The 26,895-nt window shown below is 37.7% G+C and overlaps 1 protein-coding gene across 2 annotated transcripts in view; it reads left to right on the forward strand.

Moving 5' to 3' along the window:
• LOC149943192 (uncharacterized) overlaps nt 1–26,895 on the forward strand; it is a 171,747-nt gene that overhangs the window by 140,723 nt on the left and 4,129 nt on the right. Inside the window, exons 3-13 of one of the 2 annotated variants that reach the window (XM_090176984.1) lie at nt 2,582–2,895; nt 5,628–5,782; nt 9,312–9,553; nt 9,680–10,399; nt 19,050–19,315; nt 20,749–20,844; nt 22,321–22,518; nt 22,574–22,669; nt 25,565–25,675; nt 25,810–26,006; nt 26,403–26,551. In XM_090176984.1, coding sequence (XP_090033110.1) covers nt 2,582–2,895; nt 5,628–5,782; nt 9,312–9,553; nt 9,680–10,399; nt 19,050–19,315; nt 20,749–20,844; nt 22,321–22,518; nt 22,574–22,669; nt 25,565–25,675; nt 25,810–26,006; nt 26,403–26,551 — 2,544 coding nt within the window. The remainder of the gene's footprint in view (nt 1–2,581; nt 2,896–5,627; nt 5,783–9,311; nt 9,554–9,679; nt 10,400–19,049; nt 19,316–20,748; nt 20,845–22,320; nt 22,519–22,573; nt 22,670–25,564; nt 25,676–25,809; nt 26,007–26,402; nt 26,552–26,895) is intronic. The other variant, XM_090176985.1, reaches the window with a different exon arrangement.

Raw genomic sequence — 26,895 nt, forward strand, 5'->3', positions numbered from 1 at the left:
GCTTTTGTTTGTTCGTATGTCTCTAAATCTCAAAAAACAGCTTTCTATTGGAAATAACCTACCTCCAAAACAATTGCAAACTGACTATTGATACTCAAATTGATACAGTTCTAATGACGCCTGTGATAAAACCATGGTAGACATGGTAATTTCTAGACTGCTTGGAGTTTGAACTTATTGGTTATGTTTCCTCAAAATTATGAAAGTTTAAACTTATACCATTAAAATGTAAATGGTGAATCAAAGGCCAGAAGTCTTCCTGGATCAACTATAAACTGGTGGTGATTTAATTTACTTGCAAATTTAAGCAAACAATCAAAGCAAACTTAAAATTTTAAATTGTTGCAGAAGCATTATTCAAATTATAATCAAATAACAACAACGATAAGCATTTTAAATCAAACACTTTACGCTATTGAATAAAAGTATTGAAAATATAATTATTGCGCGAGTAAATATAAGATTTATTTTTCAAAATCAACAACTTGATTATGTTATTTGAGCATTAGCCTAGCTGATTATTATAAAAAAATAATTCACGTAGGTTGAAAATCGTCACGCAAATAACATCAAAAACCATCTAGCCTTTAAATTGCCACTTTGAAATAGGAGATGCTACATAGCAATTCCAGCTCCATCTAAATTTATCATATGAATTATTAAAGCTATATATGATGAGAAAAAAATCCCAGTCTTTCAACGATCACTCTACAAACCTTGCCAACGAGTACGTTGTTTTGAAAGTAGCTTCTATTCGTTTATTTTAAATTGCGCCAGGCTTAGCACCTCCGACAAAGTAAAATCATTTCTAAGAAAGCATTAAAGTTCTTAGTATGAACAAGATCGTATGCCCTAAAAGTGAACTCGTTCCCCCTAAACACAAATCAAATCAGCCCGGGACCTTTTTCTCTATAACTGACATCTTTCGACGCGATTGAAGGGCACACCGGTCACGTTTTTCCTTCGCCCCCCTCTTGCCGGGTCAAATTAGATCATAATGCCCTCGGATCGTCTCCCGACAGTAGAAATAATTACATTATTTGGATTAAATTGCAGTCGCAGGCCTGATACTCACTTACACAGTAGAATCTAGTGAGTTTAGTGACTATAAATTTTAAAAAAGTGACTAAATAGTGACTGAAAATCTACTAAAAATGGTAAAACAATACTGTTTTATTGCGTTTTTTGACTTGTTACACAACCAAAATAGTAACAATATAACCATAGGAAGTTATATCACTTACAAGTAGACATCCCGAAGTGTAACCCACCGATTTTGTTCAAACTCGGGGGATTGGTAGACATTCGTGTATCATGAAAAATCCTAAAGGGAATTTATTCAATGGGCAACCGTTTTGCCATGGCAACGAATTTTTTTTGACAATGAAAATAACATGGGATTTTGACCTCAAATTGATCAAAAGTTGATCAATTTGGATGTTCGTTTTGTCAATTTTTATCTATTTTTTCTATTTTGGGCTTTTTCCAAATTTTGAAATTTGTTAAAATTTTTCACAAGGGGGTCCTAGGAATCGGTCAGAATCCCATGTTATTTTCAATGGGAAAATTTTCATTTCTTGTTGTCAAAAACCTTTTTCGTTGCCATGGTAAAACGGTTGCCCATTGAATAAATTCCCTTTAGGATTTTTCAAAGTTACATGAAGGTCTACCAATCCCCCAAGTTTGAACAAAATCGGTGGGTTACACTTGGGATGTCTCCTTGCCTGTTTTTATCACTAATAGCTTTTTTCAACCGCTTATTTGCTAATTAAAAAAAGTTAAAAGCGAACGGAGTTTGATTATGTTTTATTATTTGGAAAAAAAGGGTTGTAAGACAGTTTTCTAACGTTCAATGCCAAGGAAATCTAAAAATTCGAAAAAAGTGATAAATAGTAACTTATTGTGGGAAAAGTGACTTTTAGTGCCAGATTTAAAAAAAAAGTTATTTTAAGTGAGAAAAGTGACTCAGTATCAGGCCTGCAGTCGATCATTGCAGAAAATTAAATTGCTGCAACCTAGGAGCAACAAACACACAAGGAGAACGCAACCCGTCAAAAGTCATGCATTTTCTTGTGTACAATTTTCATTGGTTAGCTTTAGCGCCTGCTGCCGTTGGAAGGGGAAAATTCGGAAATTGTCTTCCCCCTTTCCGTAAAGCGTTCGGCGTAAAGGTTCGTCCAATGAAATTTGTACACAAAACTACGTTAGCGTGTTTAAAGGTTAGCTGCGTTCTCCTTCTGTTTGTTGCTCCTAGCTGCAACCATGAGTAGCGTTGCCAAAAAATCATCAAGGGAGGGGCGAGGGGTGGTTCGGAGGCTATGATCATTTAGTACAGTCAAAAATACGGCCAAGGTGGTGGAGGCAACGAGGAAACTCCTTTGTCTACGCTACCAACATCATTAACCCGTCTGTTGAGAGTTTAGTACTAGCGGGGCATCCACTGGTAGATTTGGACTAGCAATATAGACGGGATTAGTTCCCGTTGATTATTCACCCGCTTTAATCAGTAGGATAATAGATTTGGAATAGTAATGACTCGCTTTTTCTAAATGGTCTCCCACTTAATGAGATGTTTCGCTAGTAGTGTCTTCACGGAGAGGGAGACATCTCGCAGCGAGTTCTCCAGCAGCAGTTCGAGTTGGATGCCGAAAAGCGAATCATCGGGCAGAGGCCGGAACAACGAAGCGTCGGAGAGCTCCGAATACGTGACGGCCACGGAGCATTCGCTGCCCTTCAAGGGCGCGCCCAGGGCTGGAGAGAAGCCCTCTTTGTCCGGCTCGGCTCACACCGAAGAAGAAAACCACACGTCGTTCGAGACGGCGTCCTCCGCCAGCCTGTTCAGCTCCCCTTCGTCCCGCAGCGGACGGGCCTCGATCGAAGAAAGCGCGCCCAAAGGTAACACCCACCCGCCTCCTATCGCTTTTGGGACGTTACTAGATATTGCGGCCTGAGAATAAAATGTCGTAAGTCTGCGGAGAACGTTTGTAAATAATGTTTATTAAATTTCTAGTAACTTAAACTTGCCGAACATTTTACTGATAATTAGTAACTCAGAGGCAATACAATGGCTCAAATTCGAACAATTTACTTAAAGAATTACGCTCAAAAAAATGTTTTATTAATACCAAATTCTCCAATTATTGCAGTTATTATTATTTTTAACATAAGTAACGTAATAATCATAAGTATGACGCTTCCTATTCACCCAATGCAAAATTTTTAATGATAGTCTGTTTCGCTAATGACAACATAAATCATTACGCACTGACGGACTGACAACTCTCCGCGAACGGCTCCTAGTATTTGGAGGATGCCGGGAAAATCAATGAAGGTACGCCGGCAGCCAGGCTTTTCGACGGACCAGCCAAGGCCTATTGAAAATCGAAATGCGAAATAACGCTTACTTTTGGAAAATAATGATGAATTATTGAATCGGAAGATAAAAATAACTATTCTAAACGCTGGCTCCATTTCGGAAATTAGTTTTTTTCGAATTTCAAACCTAAACGCGTGTACGCTCGTATTTCTCGCCATCAAACTAACCAACTATTTTGCCAACGGAAAGAGTAGGAAGGGACGAGTTTCATGTTCGGAAACTTCCTATTTCGCAATCACTCCACGACAACTAGACTATCATTAACCGAATTCGTTCTGTGCCATACTTATGTTTATTATGTTACTTATGGTTTTATCTAAAACAATTATTTTAGCATTATACCACAACACACATTAGTTTTTAAAGTAACTGCGGTTTGTTTATAAACCCTTTTTACCCCAAAAAAAGGTTTATATTAAATATTTTCCGTAATTTCTGACCCGCAAAAAGGCTTCAAATATTCCAAGTTGATAATTATCTCAAAACGTGACTTATCTCAGTTACGACCTTTTCACAATCAGGTGGACGAGATTTAGTATATGGCTCGGATGGGTCTCCCCGGGGAAAGCCAATTTTTCCGTTATTAGCGAATTGGTACGTGCTGGCCCGAGGTATCCGCGGCTCAGGCCACCGAGCAAAGATTCGCGAATTTTCTTCACGACGCGTGACCGAGAAACAAAAGACCGGCTTAAAAGAGTTTAGTTTCAATTATTTTGGTGACTCAATTAATGCCTTCCCCCTTTAGTTGTCTTTACGGCAAAGAAGCCCACCGCACCCTCGCCATTTAATATACGTCCCACCCAAAAAAGGAGCAGGATTAATTATTCGTCTCGCGGGATTTGCGGAAGATATTTTGGCCTTTTCTTCCGAATATCGTCATTGCGAAAAAATTGCCTCAATGTACTATCTCTTCCTTACTCTCCGCATTAAAAACGTACCAATTAATTATCCAAAATTAAAGCTATCCATATATGATATTTATGTGGTAGTAGCTATCTATGATATTAATGTGGTAGTAGCTATCCATCTCTGTTATTTAATTCTTAATACCTATTCATACCTGTCATTTATGTCTAAAAACATATCTATCTATGATATTTATGTGGTAGTAGCTATTTATCTATGATATTTGTGTGTTAGTAGCTATTTATCTATGATGTTTATGTGGTAGTAGCTATTTATCCGTGATATTTATGTTATAGTAGCTATTTATCTCTGATATTTATGTGGTAGTAGCTATTTATTTATTATATTTGTGTGTTAGTAGCTATTTATCTATGATGTTTATGTGGTAGTAGCTATTTATCCGTGATATTTATGTGGTAGTAGCTATTTATCTCTGATATTTATGTGGTAGTAGCTATTTATTTATTATATTTATGTTGTAGTACCATGTTAGTTCTTTTACCCCGTTAATGTTTCATAAAGCACGTAGTTGCAAAAGTAAATAGGGGGAGAAAGTCTATCACTGCCGCCAGATTTTACCTTCCACCATGCTTGACACCCTTTTTAAAGAGCTAGTGATCACGTGATATTTCTAACCAATAAGGATAGCACATTACGCGCGAAGTAGTGCATTTGTGGTATTCCGGTCCACGCTCAAGATGAAAATTTTGAATTTTATTCCCTGGCAACCATGTCACCGCCTCGCGATTTCAAATAGTCTCTCTGTCAAATGCTGATCACTATTTCCTTCGATAACGGTTGATTTTAATTAATAATTACTATATCAATTGTAAAATAAACAAAAAAAGCTCGTAGCTATATCTATTATTTCAGTTAATCTTGCAAATTGTTAGGCCTTAACATCGTAGATTTACCAATTAGTCCCGATCTCTGCTCTTAGATGGCGCCACGCTCTCCACGATTTAAGTTAGCGTTTTCTAGTTACGGTTTATTTCTTTTCAAAAGTCGTGTTATTATTTTTAAAATTTCGCATTTTAGTTTCTATCATATATCTACTTTATTTGGGAACTAAATTAACCAAATTATCGAAAGCAAAAGTTTAATATTCACGTATTTCATAGAGAACTATTTTTCATCGTGGCGGAGTACAACCGATACATTTGTGTCCCTGTAAAGAGGCAAGGGGGAAGTCATTTCCGAAGCCCAAAAATGTTACCCCTCAAATAAGACGTCGTGCGGTTGGACCCAAGTGCCAGCCTTTCTCCCCTATTTACTTTTGGTAGTAGAAAATAGAGGAGCAGAATTTAATCATATTTTCTCATTTACAAATGGTTTCTTTTTTCAGAATCTTTGAGAACTTGCGAAATTCCATCAGTGAAAATAAAGCAGGTGCCAAAATCTAGTCCGGATAAAGGAGAATCTTCCGACGAGTCTACTCCGAAGAAGAAATCGTCCGATTCAGATTCGGCCTCGATTGATCTTTCCATGGAAAGTCCAAGGGTACGCGATACTTTTACGATTTTACGCTACTATCAAAGACAATATGGATCTTGTACCCTAACTGCCTCGCGCGTAGTCAATAGCGTTTACCCACTTCCTCTGAAAAAATTAGCTCCATAGTTATACCATGGTAACCACGGCCAACTTTAATGACGTGCTGCTCGCGCAACAGCAAAGTTGGCCGTGATAGGATAATACAGCCACCGATGGAAGCTGATTTTTCGTTATAAAACCGTCAATCGAAAAGCTCTCAGAATTCGAATCTAGGGTACGGATTTCTATATTATATTTCCAAGTATCCGGACAAACATTCCAATAGAACCAGGCTTGGAGCGGGTGTAGTTGAATGCAGTAGTGCACCCAGGCTCGGATGCTTACGAAAGGTTCGGATAAAAAATGAATAAACACGCAAAGTAATGGACGTGTGCGCCACGGACGGAATGGGTGGACATTACAGGGAATATAACCTCCAGAGGCTTTTGACATTTTCAACGCTGCTTAATGGTTTGTTAGGGTCTTTCGTAAAGGACGCGTTGGAGATTATACTACCAAGTCTCTACATGGGCCTAAAAGCGAAAAAGCCAAACCTCTTTCTATGGTTTCTACCACACAACGTTCCAACAAATTCTGAAAAGAAACCGTAGCCTATCTTAATTCGTAGCTATATGAAAAGACCCACTCTGGTTTTTTCTAGATACACAATTGAAAGACTCCGTTTATTGTCGAAGAACTCTAGAGGCTGATCGTAGGAGATATCGTAGGTTACCGTCCATCGCCTTCCGCCTACTTCCGTTCGATTCCGCGCTTCTTCCGTTGCCACGTAACGAGATAAGCTAGCTAGTGGTGGGGCAACTCCCGTGTCCCAAAAAGGTTTTCGCAGAATGTAACCTACTTTTTGATCCCCCAACAAAGGTGCTTGCCGTATAGTGTTTATTTTCCCGATGAAAGTGAAATCCACTGATAATTTTTACATAAATGAAGTTTGGTTTGAAATTATTTAGCGTCTACGAATATTTAAGTAATCAGTGAAGGCTAATAGCTGATGTTATATGCTATTTCATTGGCCCTAATTTAATAAATCGAATATTGGCTGATTTCAAAATTACGTTTTTAAGTTCCACACTATATACACTCTTTTATATCCTTATTTGTGAGAGCTGCCATTTTATTACAGGTCTGATTTCAAATAGTGCACTCAAGGCCGCTTCACGCGGTTAAGTGCACGCGACGTCTCGAGCTGATGAACACGTGCAGGCGCCCTTGCCTGTACTATTTTAAATTAGGCCTGTAATGAAATGGCCGACTTCGTAAAAGAGTGTATAGCAGGCTTATTTAACCGCGTATTTGTGCTCGCAAAAGTAATTAAAGATCAACCAATTATTGCCGTTTGAAGAGATCCATTAAACGCAATCTCCCGTATATAAATAAATAAATAATAATAATCAGCTAGGCTAATACCCAAGGCCGCACCTTAGGCCCAAGTCATCTAGCGACTTATTATGCCTTTAAACAGGTGGCCGGGTTACAATATCTTGGGTGTTAAAAACTTTGGGACAGTTTTTAGCATTATTTACGAAAAATACATTAACGATCACCTCAAAGAAAACTCAATGCAACTCAAAGAAAATTACAGTGCAATCAACCTATATAGTAAGAAAAAATGACCATGACTATTAATAATAAAAGATAATTAGCGTTCTAAATATTAACAGCCGGTGAAAGACTGAAAGTTATTTTTACCTGAAAGAAAAATCCTATCGTTGTTTAATTAATCAAGCAGATCATTAATAAAAGCAGAAAGTAACCAATCTAATCACATCACAAAAAATTTCGATAAAAGTAATGGTGCCCATAAAACAAGTTTGAAGGAAAGGAAAACCTTTCAAAGCCATTCGTTTTCGGTGGAGTTTAGGTTTTGAGCTATTGCCCAAACACGAAGTTGAGAAAAAACATAGACAAAATAATTATAGACTCTCTAAGTATATCTTCAAGGAAATCGCCAAGAAGTAATTTATACGAGAGCCAGGACCTGCAAGCTACTGTTTATCTGATGCTTGTAGAAATAATGGAAACTTTGGACCTGTAAACAAGTTTTTGCTAAGCCTTAATATGTCAAACTCTATATAAACCGTAACTTGCAGGTCCTTGTTCTCGGAAACATTACCTCTTGATGATTTCCTTGAAGATGTTTAATTGAAGGGCCTATTACGGATATAAATACATTTTTATAAAAGACGTGAAACACGTTTTTTTTTTCGTGTATCTTTTTAGCGGGATTTTTCGTTAGTTAAACTTTGGTTTATAGCTAGCTCATAAAACCTATGTATAAGATAAGTATTAATTTACTTCTACAAAACAGAATCGAAACTAATGGCTTTGCTTTAAATGGTTGCTTCCCTGTAAGCCATTTGCGCATCGCTCTCTTGATGTTCCATTTGCACCTTTACACGTAACGGTACGACCAACGACGCTTTACCATAAGTAACATAATAACTCCAGTACGTTAAAAAGCATTTTCTTAAAATAAACTTTGTTCACGGGATATTACTTAAATTACGTCATTTGGAAATCAGTGAAGATAACCATGTCATAAACGGATTTTGAAAACGCGCAGAATTCCTCGCTTTGACAATCTGTAAATTAGCTGATTTGTCGCGATCATGAGATTTGGATTTCATGATAATCTTTTCAAATTTCGATTTCTCTATAAAATAAAATAAAAAGTAGGGATGTTAATTTTCCGGAAAAATAAAATGCGGAAAATTTTCCAGAAAAGTTTCCGTAAAATGTTCCGAATTGCGGAAAAATAAAAATTTGAAACATAAATTACCTTTTAAGGGTTTTTAATGTGTTTAACTTTTTATCGATATAAAAAGTCTAATATCAGTAAACATACTACAAAACATTAGTAGCGTTACATTGTTAATCAGTTTAAACTAGTCTAGAGGTTTAGTTTTACTTCCAGATTCGAAAAAATGAGGCGAAAATGCCGCTTTATTTCAATTTGCAAACTTTTTTTATTTTTTTTTCGGAAAAATACGGAATATTTTCCGGAAAAAAGGCCTCGGTCATTTTCCGGAAAATTTTCCGACTTACAACACTAATAAAAAGTAAAAAATTATAATATGATGCTCTTACGTCACAAGACACAGCTTTATTAGTATATTCTACGCACTCCCGCTAGAAAAACCTATATTCCCCTGGTGACTGTATCGCGCGCTCGTAGACTTGTAAAAGTAAGAGATTGTGACGTAAGAGCCACATTTAAAACAGAAAGAAATATTGCGCAAGGATTATAAGAAATTTCCCTTTTTTAGTCCACTTATTATATGTTCCGTGTTAAACAAGGTCTAATTAAGATTTTTCCTATGAAAATGTAATACAGAAACATACTTATGAGTGATTATGTCACATATGGTGAAGCTAATAAGGACGAATCCCCAATTGGGAAAGAAGTTGACATCTAGGCCTCTAATGTACCATGACTATTGTTACTTCTCTCAATAATCGCTTTGCTGTTCTTTTCCAGAATAAGCCTCGAACAATAGAATCGGAAGGTGGAGAGTTGACGCCTGTCGCGGAACCATCCCCGGAACCCTCCAGTATGCAAGACACTCAAACCGTGATTGAAAAGTGGACCGGACTACTGGAAAATCAGTCGTTACGTGATATCGAGAAAGACACGGAGACGGACACGGACAGCTCCGTCAGCGGAGGTGTTCCCCTGGCGGACGAACTTAGCATTCATCACTTCGTTGAAAGACGCCCCAGGTAAAAGAGCTTTCTTCATTTAGAATGGTTTATAAGAGTTAGTTGGCGCGAGACAACTGAAACCCTAGGGCGGGTGGAAAGTCAGAGCTCTAGGAATCCTTTTTAATCAGACAATTTATCCCGAAGGTCACCGGAGGAACTTTCGACGGTATCGGAGGTATCGGACGAAATCAGTCACTCTGACACTGCGGATAATCATTCGAATCATCGAGGGTCACGCGCCGCTTCCAGATCGGGCGATCCGCCAACGAGTTTAGGGACGGAAGGTACCGGCGAAACGGTTCTGGGTGCTCCTTCGAAGCTTTCGGTCTCCTCGGAGACATCAGACACGACCACCACGAGCGGGGACAGCACGACGTCGGGGAGCTTCGTCCTGGACACGTGTTCCTACACGGAAGGCGACCACATCGTGTGCTTGAGCGAGGGCTACGCGACGATGGTCGGAAGACGCGACGTGGCCGCGTTCGACGACCCCAACGAGCCCGAATCCTCGTCTTCCCTGACGACCATCGAACAAGATTTGAGTGAATCGAAAGATCGAGGCACCAGCCCGAATCCATCGCTGGACAGCAAGTTCGCGTCCAGCCTGAGCATCACCACCGATTCTTTCACCAACGTGTCCGCCGAAGAGACGCGCGAAGTGCCTGTTTCGGAGACGGACGCGAAAGCGGAGCATACTTGCAAAGGTGCCATTCCCAAGAATAAGTCGGAGCTTGAATTCGGTCGCCTGTCTACGCCTTCCCCTGCGTTGAGGGGAACTGGTGCTACTAGAAAGTACAGCTTGGACTCTGCGGTTCGACACGGCGCTGGCTTTCATCCTGATCACAGTTCAGAAGGTGCATTGCGGTAAGCTTTATTTTTTTGTAGAACATTCTCCTGACGTTAATTAATTGGAAATATATATATATATCGACGAATACTTTATGGCTAGTTAAAATAAATTTAAAAGAATTATTTTATAAAAGCATTTTTCTTTTTATTTACGTCGCAAGCTTTCGGGTGCGAGACCCCTTGTCAAGCGTCTGGACCTAGTTATACAGTTAGAGTTATTTTAACTAGCCATGAAGTATCCGTCGTTATATATATATTTCCAATTAATTAGTATTCTAGCCATGGCCAAATTAAACATCTACAATTCTCCTGACGTATTGGATATATTGGTTATGCTTTAGAGTCCCATTGATTCTATCGAATACCGACAAAAGGTGACTGTTTTGGTTTCGACCGTCTTCCAATACCATTCCATGGGCCAATAAACGCTGGTTTTCACTAGGGCCAAAACGCCACAACGGTGAGAGTCGACGCAAAAATATTGCATTAGGCCTAATGGAAATTTTTCGCGTCGACGTTCACCGTCATGGCGTTTTTGTCCTAATGAAAACCAGCCTTAAAACCTGAACATGAGTCTCGTAGTATCGCGCGTATTAAACTCCCGTCTCTCAATAACAATGAAGAAAATTAATTTTCGTGGTGTGAATATTCTAGCGGTACCGGCTATACCGAATGTTTTATAGGCGAACGTAGATGTTTTATATCACTGCTAATAGGGCCGGTTTCGTCCTATTTGGGACTCGTCAGTATCGTGCGGGAAATCTGGCTTGTTTTTAGTTAGTTTTGCACTCGAAGATCTATTGGGTCCGAGATTCGCGTCTTTATGTTTACTCGAAGACCTATTGGTACGAGTTATTTTCAAGCTTTTTAATTTCTTTAATATGTTTAAGGTTTAGCTTTTTTATCCCATTACATAATGGACTAATCTACTTATTCGCTAATTTTATCATCTTGATCTTGGCCCCAACTACAGTCCCGGCTATCTCGAGAGTTTTAGAGACGTAAATAACTTATTGAAAGCTCAGTGGTCAGGAATACTTTGGGGGTTTAGTAGTGCTTGCATTTACTTGGTCTAATAACACCCAAGATTTGTTCTACTGTATCGGATGAACCCATTGTTCTTTCCATCGGCGGATATTAGCTAGCTGGTTCACAGTAATCTGAATTAACAGATGGAAATAAAAATTCATCCATTTTCTTTCACCGAATTTATAATTTGTTTCTGATTTGATATCTAAGGTTAAAAATGTCGCTTTGGTATAAAATAAAAACAATTTTTTCTTAATTATGATTAAAATCTGTAGTGGATAGCTGTTTCATAAACGGATTTACTAATTTTAATTTAAAAAGCAGATCAGCTAAGAATTTAAAATAAGGCGTCAAATATTCCTTAACAGATTGAAATGGGAAATAGTAAGTTTTAGAATGTCTTTCTAAAACCCCCAAAGAATTCCTGGCATTTCAAACATTTGGGCTATCAACATTTCAAGAGTCTACATACAATGAAGCTACGATAAGTAGTATCTTCTATAGATCATCATAAATGGTCTTCCTAATTTCTAGTCTAAATCTCGGGTTAAGATCCAATTAACCTTTCCCAGCTACCAAACTAGTCTCAGTCTGCTAGCCCAAAAATATTGATTAGCTATGTGCGAGAGAGCTTGAAAAGTGGATGAAATGGAACGGCAAGACTTGAAATCAATGTAACCCGCGACCACTACCAAACTTGAGTTAGTTAGGCCTACTTAGCGAACCAAAATTTTTGGCGAACTTCGTGAATACCGTTTTCGACTCGAGTTTGCAAAGCAGTTGGATTTTCGTTCACCCGCTTCACGAAAAGTTGTCGAGTAATTCTTACAAAAACCACTTACGTACTACAAAATATTCATAGTAATATTATCATTTGGTTTTGCGGAATCAAAGCAATGTGTTAGAAAATTAATAGATTTAAATATTTTGGGCTAAGCCCTGGTCAGAAAAATTAAGTTAATAAGACTGCAATGCAAGAATGATAAATCACGTGAAAATGTAGAAAAGTTCATAATGCATTTGTTTAGGGTTTAACTATTTTGCCCCTGTTCTTGGTCAGGAAAACCGCCTATTTTTCAAGCCTTGGCCAGCAAAAGTGTTTTTATGGCAAACAGGTTATGTTGAATAACATAAATTCCGGTATTATATTCATATTTTAAACTATTTTCGTTGAATCTAAAAGATAATGATAACAATTTAGGGAATAAAATTGAACACCAAACCTTGGTCATAAGTTTCCCAAAATAATATCAAGTAATTAAACGTTTTATTGCTACTAGCACAGCCTTTGTCTCCACGGCAGCATAGTGTAATGAGAGTCATGTCCTGCTTTTATTGAAAGTAGTGAAGCAAAAAATGTAAGACAACATGGTTAAGAAGACCGGAATTTTTAATAAGATATGCCTTCGTGGCAGGCATGATTAAATCAATGATGTACATGTAGTTATTTCTACTTCGGGAGAATGACTATGTTGAAACGATAAGAATAATAACAAAAATAAGCTAGGCTAATATGCAAGACAGCTCCTTAGGCCCAAGTCATCGAGCGACTTTAATTTCATTAATTAATGCGATATTTAGCTTTGGCCACCACTATGTCTTATCTTTCTGCTTCAATGGACCATGCCTGGATAAAAAAATCTTAAAGGGACTTGCTTAAGCGAAGAGCAGCTCAAATTATATTTATCTACAAAAGCATCCGTTACTAAACCTCTCTAATATCTTGTGTTAATAATAAAAAGAATAATGATAATCAGCTAAGTCTAAGTCAACTAGTGACTTGTAAAGCCAATTACCGGTGGCTGGGTTAAATTTCGTAATATAGTGGTGGCAAGCCTTTGAAGCCACACGAGCCAACAGCTCCCTTCACTTATTATGAATTATTAGATATAAAAAGCATAAATGATTTCGATTTTGGTTCACTCTTTGGTCTTTGTAATACCAATTCTGACTGGCAACGCTGCCTCCCACCTAAAGCTCCAAAGACTTACTCATGGGTAAATTGCAGAATAGAGTTGTCCGGATCAGCTTTCAAGAAGTATGGAAAAGGAGGACCTTTTGAATTTTCGCCCACATATTTAAAACGCCGGTGTTAACGTTAAAAGTGTAAATTCTAATCACGATTAAATGTATTTCCTGGAAATAGCCCTTACCGAATACCACTGGTAAAGACTCATAGACCAAGTTAAAAGTGATTGCTAGTAATAGGTTGAGCGCAATAGTCTAATAGATGTTAGGCCCCGTAAAAATGTAAATTAGAAAATTATGGAGGTCAAGCACCCATCGTTACGAACGGGAATTTTTAGGCTTTCACAGTGATCTTCATATTTTACATCAGTGCCGTCAAAGGAATTCTGGAATACCCGATAAAACTTTCGCGGAACTTTGTTTAACCTATCTAGCAACTCGCGTAATTCAAAATTCTACCTTTATCGCTCAACACGCTGGCGCCACTGTTAATACCTGTACTTTGATTTTTACATAATATTTCGCAAAAACTCCGCGGATAAGCGAGCTCCAATGTATATGCATATACATTGTACAATATAGAAGAAACGTTCGTACAAAAAATACGAATAGCTTAGAGATTTTACTTATATTTTACTATCATTAATGTCCGTCTTTTCAATTCATTTTGTAGGATATTGAAAAGATAAAGGGAAATCTAATAAAAAATTATTTGATTATTCTATGCCAAGGCTCTAATGACGTTCACTGAATTTTGAATAAACTAATTTGCATTCCTCTTGAATTTTAAAGTTTCGATCTTTTTAACCATTTTAATTTTAATTCCTTGGTCACGAAAACTAAATTTCGTTGTAGCTACGCGGCTGCATTTATAATGTAACTGGATAATATTAAAAAAAGACGGTTTCTTAAGGTAGAGTTATGAGATCAGACCGTTTTGGGGCACGTGCCCCTAATGTCTTAAATGCCCGTTAAACCTCGTCTTCGTGTAATTTTTGTCACGTAATAATTTTGTTATTTTGTTTATACGTTCGTTTTTATTTTTTTTGTTGTGAAATTTATTCCAAGATTGTTGTTTGTAATGATATCGAATTTGTAAAAATAAATCACTATGCGTCAGCTACTGAGGACAAGCTAGTAGTTTATTTATCTTTGTTGGCAGAAAAACTACCAAGCTACGTTCATGGAGTTAAATGTAACCCGGCCACCTGAATTAAGGGCTTTAAAAGTCGCATGATGACTTAGGCCTAAGGTGGTGCCTTGGGTATTAGCCTAGCTGATTATTATTATTATTAAATACCAATGAAAACCCCTTTTTACCTAAAATTTCAAAATTAGTTCCTTCAGAAACGAAACCAGGTTTATAATAGTCAATTTACGTTAGCCTTGGATTTCATCATGAACACCCTTTAATTTTCAATAGACTTAGCTCTCAATCAAAAATTAGTTGGCGATGGACTCGCCATCGTAATCCGATCGATAATGCTTGTAGGTGCCATTGGGGTTTATACGGCCTTTAAGTAACAGATCAGGTATGGGATAGCCGTGTATTGAAAGTCTCTAAGATCTGAAGAGCAGATGCTTTTTGCTCCTCAGAGGCGTGTTTATATATTAGAGTCACAATAGCCGATGACGCCTTACCTACGTCATATATGACGTAAGCTTAGGCTTATCCTTCGATTGAAGAGTATCATTGTAATTGTTATTTTTAAGTCACTTAGTAATGAATGGAATTATTTTATATTATTAATCAAGTCATTTTTTTTTAAATTTCAAAAGATTTTAAAAAGCCGAATACTTTACAAACTCTTCATTAAATCCATGAAGTGTTTCATCTTCTAATTTAACTTATTTATACTTAATCAATTTGCATAATAGCTGGTAAATATGAAGATTTCTTTGTTTTATACGTCGTGCTTAAAGGCCTAGGATTTCTTCTGCCTGTTTTCCTGTAAGTTTTCTTCCCGCTGCGCAAATATCCTGGTGGTAGGCCAACGTGTTTTGCGGTTGGCCAGGATATTTGCACGGCGGGAAGTAAACTTACAGGAAAACAGGCAGAAGAAATACTAGGCCTTTAAGCCTGGACTTCGACGGCTGACTGAGGTATCTGAGGTCAAAGGTCAGGTAATATTAAATCATTATCCAATGAAATTCCCTCCTCAGGATTTCATTAAGCTAGGAATAATCAACGGCCTAGTGGTCGTAGTGCCATCTATTGCAGTTACTGTCAATCTGAAATTTAATTAAAATCTGCCCTTTACCATGGCGCTACCTATCGGGCATTTGCGAAATTAAATAGGCGCGGGTAAATGAATAGCAGCTAATGAAAGTTAAGATAAATATAGAACATAAATAAACACAGCAACTACTATGCTTTAAACATTTCATCGGTGACCTTTAAATTTTATCCATAAGCCAATGGGGCAGAAACGAGACAAGTCGGCCATAATCAAAAGTCTGACTTCCTTCGCCCCTTATTTACATACTTGCCTTTTTTAACCTAAAACGTGTCGTTCTATAACTTTGATGAAGTCCCGTTAAAATTAACCAAGACAAAGGTCTATTTTAATCATTGACCTCTGAAATAATATAGCGAAGTAGAGAATATTTTTTTCCATTTTGAACAGGAGATGAAACTAAGCTCAAGGCCGCTTAGCTTTAATTTGCTCGTGACGCACTTTCATTTCCCCGTTACTCATTTTCATTTTACCGTGACAAATTTGCATTTCCCCGTGACAAATTGCATTTCCCCGTGAATCACTTTCATTTACCCGCGACGCAATTTCATTTCCCAGTGACGCATTTTCATTTTCCCGTGACGAATTTTCATTTTCCTGGGACGCATATTCATTTCCCTGGGACGCATTTTCATTTCCCTGGGACACATTTTCATTTCCTAGGGACGCATTTTTTCCATTGTTTTCCACCCACGACTCATTTTGACGCATTTTATATTATTCTCCATGACTTATTTTCATTTAATGACGCGCAATATTTTTCTATGAAGTATTTTGACGTTTTTCATTTTCGTGAAGCAATTTTGTCGGCTATAGCGAAGTTCGACGCAATATTTAAAATTTATCACGACTTATTCTGAAGAGTGTTTTAAGAGGTGTATTTTGATTATTTTCTTCAATTGAACGTGACGCTCTTCTGCATTCACAGTTGCGAATGTAATACGATAATTTACAGTGGTGTAGCTGGCTCTTTGGAATGGAATGAAAGCAGGGTTGGCACAATTTTTGCCAAGGGTGGAAAAAACAAGTTTTTACCGCGGTTTTCTCCACCTATTGTTTTCCTGTTAAAAACCGTGTGGAAAATCGTACTTCCATGGTTTTTTCCACCTTTAGTGGCAAAAGTCAATAAAAAATAAATAATAGAAGCAGTATATTCTTCTATTCTATTCAGTCTTCTTCTGGCCTTTTTTGATCTCTCCTATTTGCAATGACCAAATTAGTCACTTAATAGATATATCAATGATTAATTTAGCATGAAAAGAGTTTTTCCATTTTTTTCCGGTTTGTACCAGTTTTTCCCACATGTCCCGGCAAAAACCTGTTTTTGCCGGGTTTTTACCAATCCTGTATGAAAGGCACACTTTATACTTGATTAATCAAAGCTTTTATGACTCAATTAATAAGCGGTCTTTTCAGAAAGGAAATTTTGACCGGCTAGCCAAGTAAAACATATTTAAATGGTCGATTTTACAGCCGTTTGCCCATTAAAGGAAACACGAATAAATTGATTGGAAATAATTTAACCGTTAAAGACTGTCTAAATTATGCTTGTTTCGACCTTTAACGTCCTTTCCTATCCCTCTGTTGCTCAACGAATCATTGGTTCCCAAAAACTGACGTCTTCCGACGCGATTGAAGCACACGTTGGTGACGTGTTTCCTTCCCCCCTCGTGCCCCAGGTAAATTAGACATAGTCATTAATAATATAATAATCAGCTAGGCTACTACCCAAGGCAACTATTAATAGCATTATTTCAGGTGGCCAGGTTATACTGCGTCGGAGGGTGGTAGCCAGACCTTCGTGCCACCTAGGGGCAACAAACACAACACCCCACACAAGGAGAACGCAACCCGTCAAAAGTCGTGGGTTTTCTTGTGTACGTTTTTCATTGGCTAGACGCTTCAGCGCCTGCTGCCGTCGGAAGGGGAAAATTCGGAAATTGTCTTCCCCCCCCCGTCCGTAAAACGTTCAGCGTAAAGGCTCGTGACGCTCGTCCAATGAAATTCGTACACAACCCTTCGTTAGCGTGTTTAAAGGCTAGCTGCGTTCTCCTTGTGTTTGTTGCTCCTAGGTGCCACGCGAGCCAACATATTTGAACGCTCTTTTTTGGAAGGGTTAATACAATGGGAAAAGAAAATGAAAAACAAATATCTAAAACCAGGTGGTTCAACTTTATAGGGAAACGCAAGTGGGCTGGCACTGAGGAGCGGAACCTCGTTGGTGCAAGAAGTAATTGGTTCCATTTTGGGGGTCAGTTATTATCCATTGAAAGAAAAAAAATATGTACAATTTACAGGATTTACCTGGACGCGTAGTAGCCAGGTGGGTCATGTAATATTTACAGGAATGTGCGCAAATTTATCTTACATCATTTTCCTGTAATTAATATTAATACGTTACATATAAATTAATTAGATACCAAAAAAAAACTAGAAAATCTGCCGAATGGGGTTAAAAGTCTGGAACAGGATATTGCCCGTCCAACATTTCAACGCCCTCTTTACTCTGCCATTGGCGCTGCCCTTTCAAATCTGAACGATTTAATAAACGTTTACCCTTTTCACGTGGTTCATTTATTTTACCGTGTATAAGCACCGAACCGTTTTCTCGTAGCCATTTCAAACCTTCGATATTGCTATAAATATGTTATAACAAAAGTATATCTTATACTGCTGATGTTAATTGCTTGAAATCAGCTGTACCCGAGGGGCTCGCCACTTTCAGATGGCCTGTTACGCCTGTACACCGATTACGCGTACTCAACACTGATAAAGGTACAGACTTTAAAGATTACGAGTAAATACGGTCAAAGTTACAGGCTCGTACACTCCAATTACGCGGAGTGACTAGTTCCTCGGCTGTACCTTCCCCGCTGATATTTTTAAATTATTTTTTGGCAGAAAATTTTTCCGCTCATTTCTTTTATATCCGAAAATTATCCGAATAAAAAATTATTTGTTGCGTATCAAATCGTATAATAGTCGAAAATAATGTCCACCCGGCCACCTGTTACTTGATCACGCACAAGCAACATTGCTTATGTGGTCGAAGGTGGTGCCTTGGGTATTAGCTCTATTTAAAAAAAAGGGTTAATCGAATTTTTTATGATTAATAGAAATTTTGGCGGTTAATTTATCCGTTTCCCCGAGCTCTAGGCGAAATTCAACATATAACGAGTTTCTAAAACTATTATTATCCCTTTTAATTATGGACTAATCTACTTTTTCCCGTATTTTATCATTCTAAAACTATTACAGAGGGATAATTATTTATTAATTAGTATTCCTACAAACAAAGTAATTTTACCATATTGCGTGGCTAGGAAAAGAAAATTTCGCGGTTGGGGGTAAATTCGCGGCCAACTTCTATCGTAAGCGATATCTCATAAACTTCTGGTAATGAATATATTTTCCCGTTTCGTATAATATAGAAAAGGCGAAACAGCGAAGAGCTCCGAAAAGGTTCCTGAGAATGGATCCTCCTTCGAAGCCGGTGCGCGTGCGATCTGCAGCCAGTGCGGAGAGAGGCTGAAGGAGAAGCCCCTTTACGTGATGAAAGAGAAGACTCTGCGAGCGGGGCCGACTCATCCCGGATGCCTTTCCGACGACCACCAGATCCGACCCTTCCCGAAAAGACCCCCTTTCGGATTGCGCTGGGGAGAGGACGATGTCTTTGACGACGAGGACGAAGATGCGGGTATATTTTTCACTCTTGCACAAAACCTTCCACGCTTTTCTCTTATTACGCCGACAAAAGAACTGAAAGCTATGAAAATACCATTTCATTTGAGATAGAAGATGGGAATTATAATTCCATTACACCCAGCAGCGTTTGGGGTTTATCACGACGTAAAGGTGTCGCGGAATGTGTCACGGGTAGTTTGACAAAGGCAGCGTTGTCACCAATATCCTTATATAAGTGGATTAGAATGGCTCTTAGTCCACTTTTTTTCTGTAGAGTGGGTGTAAGATTTCGTGTCGCTGATCAAATCCAATAAGATTAGTTGCAGCTTAAAACGTGTGTTGTTTCACGACACTTCTAAGAATTATTCAAATTGTTGGAAGCCGTCAACAAAATTAAATATTTAAATGACGGTTAAAAACCAACGAAACTTTACAAAAATTCGTGCGGTTCGTTTTTTTAGCATTGTTTATCAATCATAGTTATCATAGGAAATTGTTAAAAAATCACGGGAAATTACCGTAACGTTGTGGGAAACCACGGGCAATCACCAAATTAACTACTTGTAGTAATCAGTAGTACCAAGTTTTTTCTAGTTACTACCGCCCAGATTATGCAAAATCTTGCTAAGTTCTGCATTATAACGCCAGATTCCTCTAAATCACGGAAAATGTTGCTTAAGTCTGCATTATGACACCAGTTTCCTTTAAATCATGGAAAATCTTGCTAAAGTTTGCATTATGACTCCAGATTCCTCAAAATCACGGAAAATGTTGCTAAAGTCTGCATTATGACACCAGATTCCTCTAAATCATGGAAAATCTTGCTTAAGTCTGCATTGTGACTCCAGATTCCTCTAAATCACAGAAAATCTTGCTAAAATCTGCATTATTACTCCAGATTCCTCTAAATCATGGACAATCTTGCTAAATTCTGCATGATGACTCCAGATTCCTCTAAATCATGGAAAATCTTGCTAAGTCTGAATTATGACGTCCAAAACAAATTAGCACTTCAAAAACTTCCTAAATTATTGATACGTAAAATGAAATGGTATATTATCGGAGCTTCATTAATTCAGTTTAAAATTGTAACTTTTATAACTCTAGAATCAAATCTAAGCGTACCCAAGTATTACAAAAATAATTAAGTTAGATATTATTCAGTTTTAATAATTACTAATCAACGCGTTCATTGGCAGGATAAACGCATTAAGCCTTAGGCTTTAAGTGATCAATTAAATCTTATAGCGAAGCGGCAACTCGGTTATAACGCTATACCGCACTCGGGCAATTGAACATCGAATGTTTGATGGAAAATCTGTTGGAAATTCGTGCTTTTAATTTAGTATATACCTTATAAGGGAAAATGCGGACAATTAATTTGATGTCGGTGGAGCGGAGAAGGCGTGTGACTAATGACGTTGTTTCTATTATTGAATTTTGCAGGAGTACACCTGGACAGTTATCGATTTTCTCCCTGGATTTATGTTAGCGACGCTGACGAACTGGCGGTTTGGAAACAAGGTCAAGCCATTATGGAAGGTGATACGATTATACTCTTTACGACCATTACTTTTCTCTTGGTTATACAGCATGTTTACCACGATTTAGAGGCTATTTTTCGTAACAGTTGAAACTATTGAAATATCTCCACTTAACACGGCTGAAATAGAATAGTTTTTTATTCGAACCGAAATGATATAAGCAAAGTGCCGCGAAGATCGTACCAAATTGTTGCAAATACATTTACAGATAACAACTCGCGTCTCTTACTAACGGCAATCTTGAAGTTTGCTTATCTGCGCTTACAGCCGTAACAGCCTAGAGCCCTAATTAGTCTGTAGGGAAGACATTTATTTACCCAAATGAAATTTAGGAAATTATCTTCCTCCACCTATGGAGAAGTTCTTCTATTATTAGCGACAGCATCTAGTAAGAATAATGGTAATACTTGTACACAAATGACTTCCACTTTAAAGCATATGGTTAACATAGCGCAATGTCCAACCGACCATAATTTATGTTGGAGCTCTAATGAGCAAAGCAAATCAGTTGCCTTGTGTTAATACGAATTTCGATATACAGTTCCCTGATCGAAATTTCAAAGGTGTCGATAAAGTTACTAGGTCTCTACAATATATTCATTTTGCTCGATTGATTCCTTAGTATAGAGGCGTTAAGGGGAATTCTGAATTACGAGTTAGACTACCATAAATTTCCAAAGAGCTTCAGAATTTAAAAAAATTTACATTATTTCATTGAAATATGCATTGGCATCCTAGAATTTATTGGAAAAATAAGCAACTTCAAAGAAAATAAAGTAGAAATTCAATATTTTTACTTAATTTATCGTTATATTTTTTAAAGATATGGTGGTCCAAAGCCATGTAATCTTGTGTCTTTTTGTGTTCTATCTAGGTTTTATTTTTTGTAAGATAAATATATTTAGAAAAATAGCAGCGCATTGCAAACGCTATAAAAGCTTATAGAGGTCGGGTTCAAAATATTATTAATTTTTAAAGCCAAATTACGATGAAAACACGGCACTGCGTTTACATTCACTGGGTTTTTGATATTATAAAGAATGTAATCAGGTAAACAGATAATCTGAAGGCAGAATCCTGTTCGCTTCGTGATTCCTAGAAGATAAACCACGCACCCTGCCATTTCTCGTGTCATCTTTCCCCTTACTTCAGGATATAGAAAATATAGACCTCGTAACCTAGATTCGAAATCACTGCCTCAGGCGTACCAATTCTTGCTGGAACTCCGAAAAATTAATCTCCATAGTTACCATGGTAACAACTAAGCCATGCGCGAGTCATTTGACGGAAGTGGGGAATCGCTTCGTTACCAAACTGTTGAGTCGGAAAGGAATTCGTATCTAAGATACGGAGTTATATATTATCTTGGTTCGGACGGATAATATATTGTTAGAGTCTTGGAAGCAAAGGCTAACCAAAATACATTCTTGATATGACTTGTCTTAACACATTTGTGATAGGATTCTTTCATTAGGTAGAGAACTACATCCAGATTTACCGTCGGAAACTCTTAGCGCTCTGAGCTGCCACTCCAGCCTTCACAGGACAAGTTCCTCCGAGTCCACGTCTTCCGAGCAAGAATTTCGGAAGCTTTACCAGACCATCACGCACCGAATGGTTCACAGGAAGTCCAGTGTTGAGATGTACAAGCGCCTTTCCAACAGGGCTTTAGGTAGTTGACAAGTATTTTGTTTTGTGCTTGAGTTTTAACCGATGTTACTTTTCAGATATCGATAAATACGTCGTCATTCAACGAAATAATGGAGAATTTGGCTTCAGAATCCATGGTAGTCGTCCAGTCGTTGTTTCGGCTATTGAGAAAGGTTTGCCATATATTATTTTCACTACCTTTACTTACAGTTACTAACAGGCTTTTTAGATTGCAATCACTTCAGGGTTTTTTTTCATTGCCTTGGGGGAGCGGGTGGAAAATAGAATATTGAAATTTTGACTTTCAATCACCGCAACTGCGAAGGGAAACTGTCCGCCGCGCATGCGCTTAATCGTTTTTCGTGCGCGAGAGAGAAAACGCTTTGTAAAATTGGTGACATTTGTCTCTGATTGTGGGTATCTGGAGGATAGTTAATTCCTTTCGACTTTGGTTCGATGGTTGCTGGTTGACTTTCCCCCTGTTCGTGGGGTAGCTCGAGGGGATTAATTATCTTCAACTGTTGGTAGCCCGCCTTTGATGAAGAGAGAAGGAAGAGAGGGAGATGTTCTGTGGGAGAACGTGGGTTAGGCTCATCAAACCAATTCAAGTGGAAAAAGTATTTCAGTATGTTTAAAGGGCCATCCGGTCAGTGACTCGCTTTAAGTTTTATTTGCCAAAATTTCAATGAATTGGCTCATCTTCTATAGATTTTATAATACTACGTTTTGCGATGGTAATAGTAACTTTGGGGAGCATGGCATGAATGACTGGCTACCACTCTCCTACGCAATATAACCCGGACATCAAATGTATGGCATTAAAAGTCTACATGTATATGACTTGGGCCTAGCTGATTACTATAATTTTTGTAAATTTTTGTTCCGCTGTACATAAATGTGGTTGTATTTTTATCACTCTTTATCTTAGATTAAGCAAAAAGCTCATTGTGAAAGCAGAAAGTTATAGACTTTGTTTCGCGTCGAAACGCGGTGACCGTCATTGTAGCACACTATTGTGAGTCTAGTGGGAGATTATAACGGCTTTTAAAAGTTGTGATTTTAGAAACACTCCAAGGGGCTGATCACTGTCCGTAATCGGTGGAAAAGCCTGTAGCTTTAGACTGTAACAAAGGTGACTTAATTCGCCTGTAATCGAAACACTTTCCTGCAATGCTACATAATTCTAATGCTATTCTTTATTCGTTTGGTTCTTTGAAGCTGTTGCCGTATTATGTTTGTTTCTGGCAAAAACGGAACGAAGCAAGAGAGAACAAACAAGCGTAGTATTGAGTTGTGCTGGAGTGATCCACTACTTATTATTCCGGAATAGTGTTGGATTAACCACCTACCGCGCCTTAGGCTTAGCCTTAATTAGGGCTCCCACTGACCTTGCTTTAGCCTCGTCTCAGGAAAATTTCAGACCTTCTGTTGACTGAAAGGGGACTATAAATTTCTTTTTAAAATTTTCAATATTCAATATTAACATATTAGTAAATAGTTTCAATGTTAAAATGTTTCATAAAAGTAATAATAGTTGAAGATTTACGTATTAATAGCGTACTAAATATTAAAGATAATTAATAAAAATGATATTACTCTTGTACTTTTTAATTATAAATATTATAAACATATTATACGTTAAAAATTTATAAAATTTTAGTAATTCGTAATATAATTCATATATTTGTAAATTACGTAAAATTATACCTTATTTCTAGTAGGAGAGTGTTCCTAAATATATCATTATTTCAAGTGAAATATTTTATCTGCTTCAATTGTTATACTTTTATCATGATAATCGAGATGATTCGAGATGGTATAGTTTTTCTTACATTAACGTAAATACTACCTACTCACAAACTAGTTAGCTGTTGGCTCACATGGCATGAAGGGCTTTTCAGCACGCTCCTTGGCAGTGTAGCCCTGAATTAAGGGCATCAAAAGTCACTCTATGACTTGGCCTAAGGTGGTGATGATTATTATTATTTTTATTACTAACGTGATGCAGTGTGGCTCGTCTTTTCTCCAAAATGGCTGCGTCCACGTTTTGCCTCGAAACAAGGCATAACGATAAATTGCCAATAATAGCTTGTGCCAATTTATTTTAGTCATCAAACTGTGAACAAGTGATCAGTCATTTATATCATATTCTTTGGTAGTTAATGGTAAACAGGGAATGCCAATGTTAATATTAATTATTTTCTTTTTGTTGCTCTTTTAACCTAAATTGGGGATCATGCAATGTAATAATATTATACTTTTCTTTGCAAACTTGTTTTAAGAATCATTAAGAATGAATAAAGATAAAATGAATATGCTGAGACTATGGTCTAATTTTTCCCACGTCACGAGGTGCCGGAAAACCAGAGACGTACTTATTCTACACGTCATCGGCGTGTGCTTTAATTATGACTCAAATTAAATTAACAGTATAATGAATCAAATACGCGGAGAAAAGATTCGCTAAATGTTGAAAAATCATTAATTAAAATAAATATTCCCTTTTTTGTGCTAACATTGAAAATAAACGCCTTTTAGTTTCATTGTTTAATTAATCAACTAGTTAAATGGGAAAAAGCAGCCAAATACAGCGTGAATGAATTAGCAGCGATGTAACAATGGAGTCCATTAATGGGACAAACCGGAAACAGAAATCGTATTCCTTTTTCTTTGCGCTTAAGCGAGTAATTTCCAAGCCGCGAAAGAGCTCAAATAAGAAATCAATGATAGTTTCTTTAAATTCCAGAGAGTAGAGTGGTAGGAAGGTTTCTTCAATTTAACTTGTTAAAAGAGCAAGGTCTTTCTGACTTAAAAAAAGGTTTATTTTAAAATTCAGTGAAAACCTATCAAGGAAGTTCCTTTAACACGCGAAAATCTAAAATTAAATATTTAGGATTGTTCTTATTTTTTTTTCCTAATTTTTATTAGCTAGCTTTATATACATTTTAGCATGCCTCTATACTAATGACTTTAATTATTTAATTTCGTTGACTTAAATAATTTTTAGTTTGCTTAATTGTTGACGCTCTAATTAAGGCCTGAACTGTCTGAACGTGGCATCTTTTCAGGGACACCCGCCGAAAGTTGCGGCTTAGAGATTGGAGATATCATCATTTCGATAAATGGAGTGAATGTGCTCGAAGCGTCTCATTCCGAAGTGGTGCGCTTGGCACATACTGGTACGTAAATTTGTGTCGTTTCACTCTGTCTCACATCGGATTCCATGTGGTCTCAGGGAACTGGTTTTTCGCAATATGATCCGTTGCAGTTTACACTCGTATTATTGGCGACGTTTAATCTCAATTCTCTGTAGGTGCTGATATTTTGCATATTGAAGTTGCTCGAACGTGCCACGTGCTGTCACCAGTGATAACTAAATGTACAAATCACCCGTTGCACTGCGGGTTTCTTCAGCGACTCAGCACGGGCGGTGGGACAACTCAACGCTGGTGCAGAAGATGGTTTGTACTAAAAGACGACAACTGCCTCTATTGGTATAGAAGCGATCAGGTTATACAATATTTACGCTTTACAATTTCATTAAGCAGGGTTTCCAAAGACTCGTAAAATACGTAAACCACGACCTTGAACTTATGAAACTGGAGAAAACAATTAATTCGCTGTTTCCGCGCAGTCTAAAGCCGCGTTCACACTTTGCCTTGATATCGATTCCAAGCGATTCAAAACGTTTCGAGGAAGTTGTGTCAACCAGGCTAATTTGTTTTAGACTGATTCAAACCGTATTCTACCGCTTACGTGTGAACGTAGCTTAAATCAATTTTGAAACGCCTTTGGAAACCTAGTTTCATGTCTGGTATCTGTAACATAAATATTACATTTTATTTATGTTCAAATGTTATTTGTAAATTTCTCTTGTGAAACTAATTCGCTTTGATTTCTGCGCAGGAACAAGAACCTCTTGGTGCATTAGTCTTGCTCAATCACATTGCCAGCTGGGTTCCGGAAGCTGGATCTCAACACGCTTTTAGCGTTTCCAAGTACGGCGGCGGAACCCAGTATTACTTCGCTACCGACGATGAAGAAACTGCTTCTAGGTAACTTGTTCTTTTGAGTAATACACGATTCAATGGGCAAATAAAGGTAAAGCTAGAATTCACAGCGGCTACTAGGAATAGTTTTCGTGGGAAAGCGTGTTAAAACGTTATGAGCCGGCGTTCTCACCCTACGTTCGTCCTTAATTACACAGCTGACACTTATCTATTCCGACTTTGAGACCATTCATCACGAGAAAGAGAAAGCTTTTTATTCTTAGGCGAGCTGTCAATTGCGAGTCAAAGGCTGGGAAGAGCGAAAATATAATGGATTATCATTCCTAGTAGCCAGTACGAGTTCTTGGCTGGAAGGAAACTTTCCCGTGATTTAATTCTAAACTTTGTTG

The sequence above is a fragment of the Leiobunum rupestre genome, chromosome 6 (genome assembly GCF_980474605.1).
Source record: "Leiobunum rupestre chromosome 6, qqLeiRupe1.1.hap1, whole genome shotgun sequence".
Taxonomy (NCBI): Eukaryota; Metazoa; Arthropoda; class Arachnida; order Opiliones; family Sclerosomatidae; genus Leiobunum; species Leiobunum rupestre.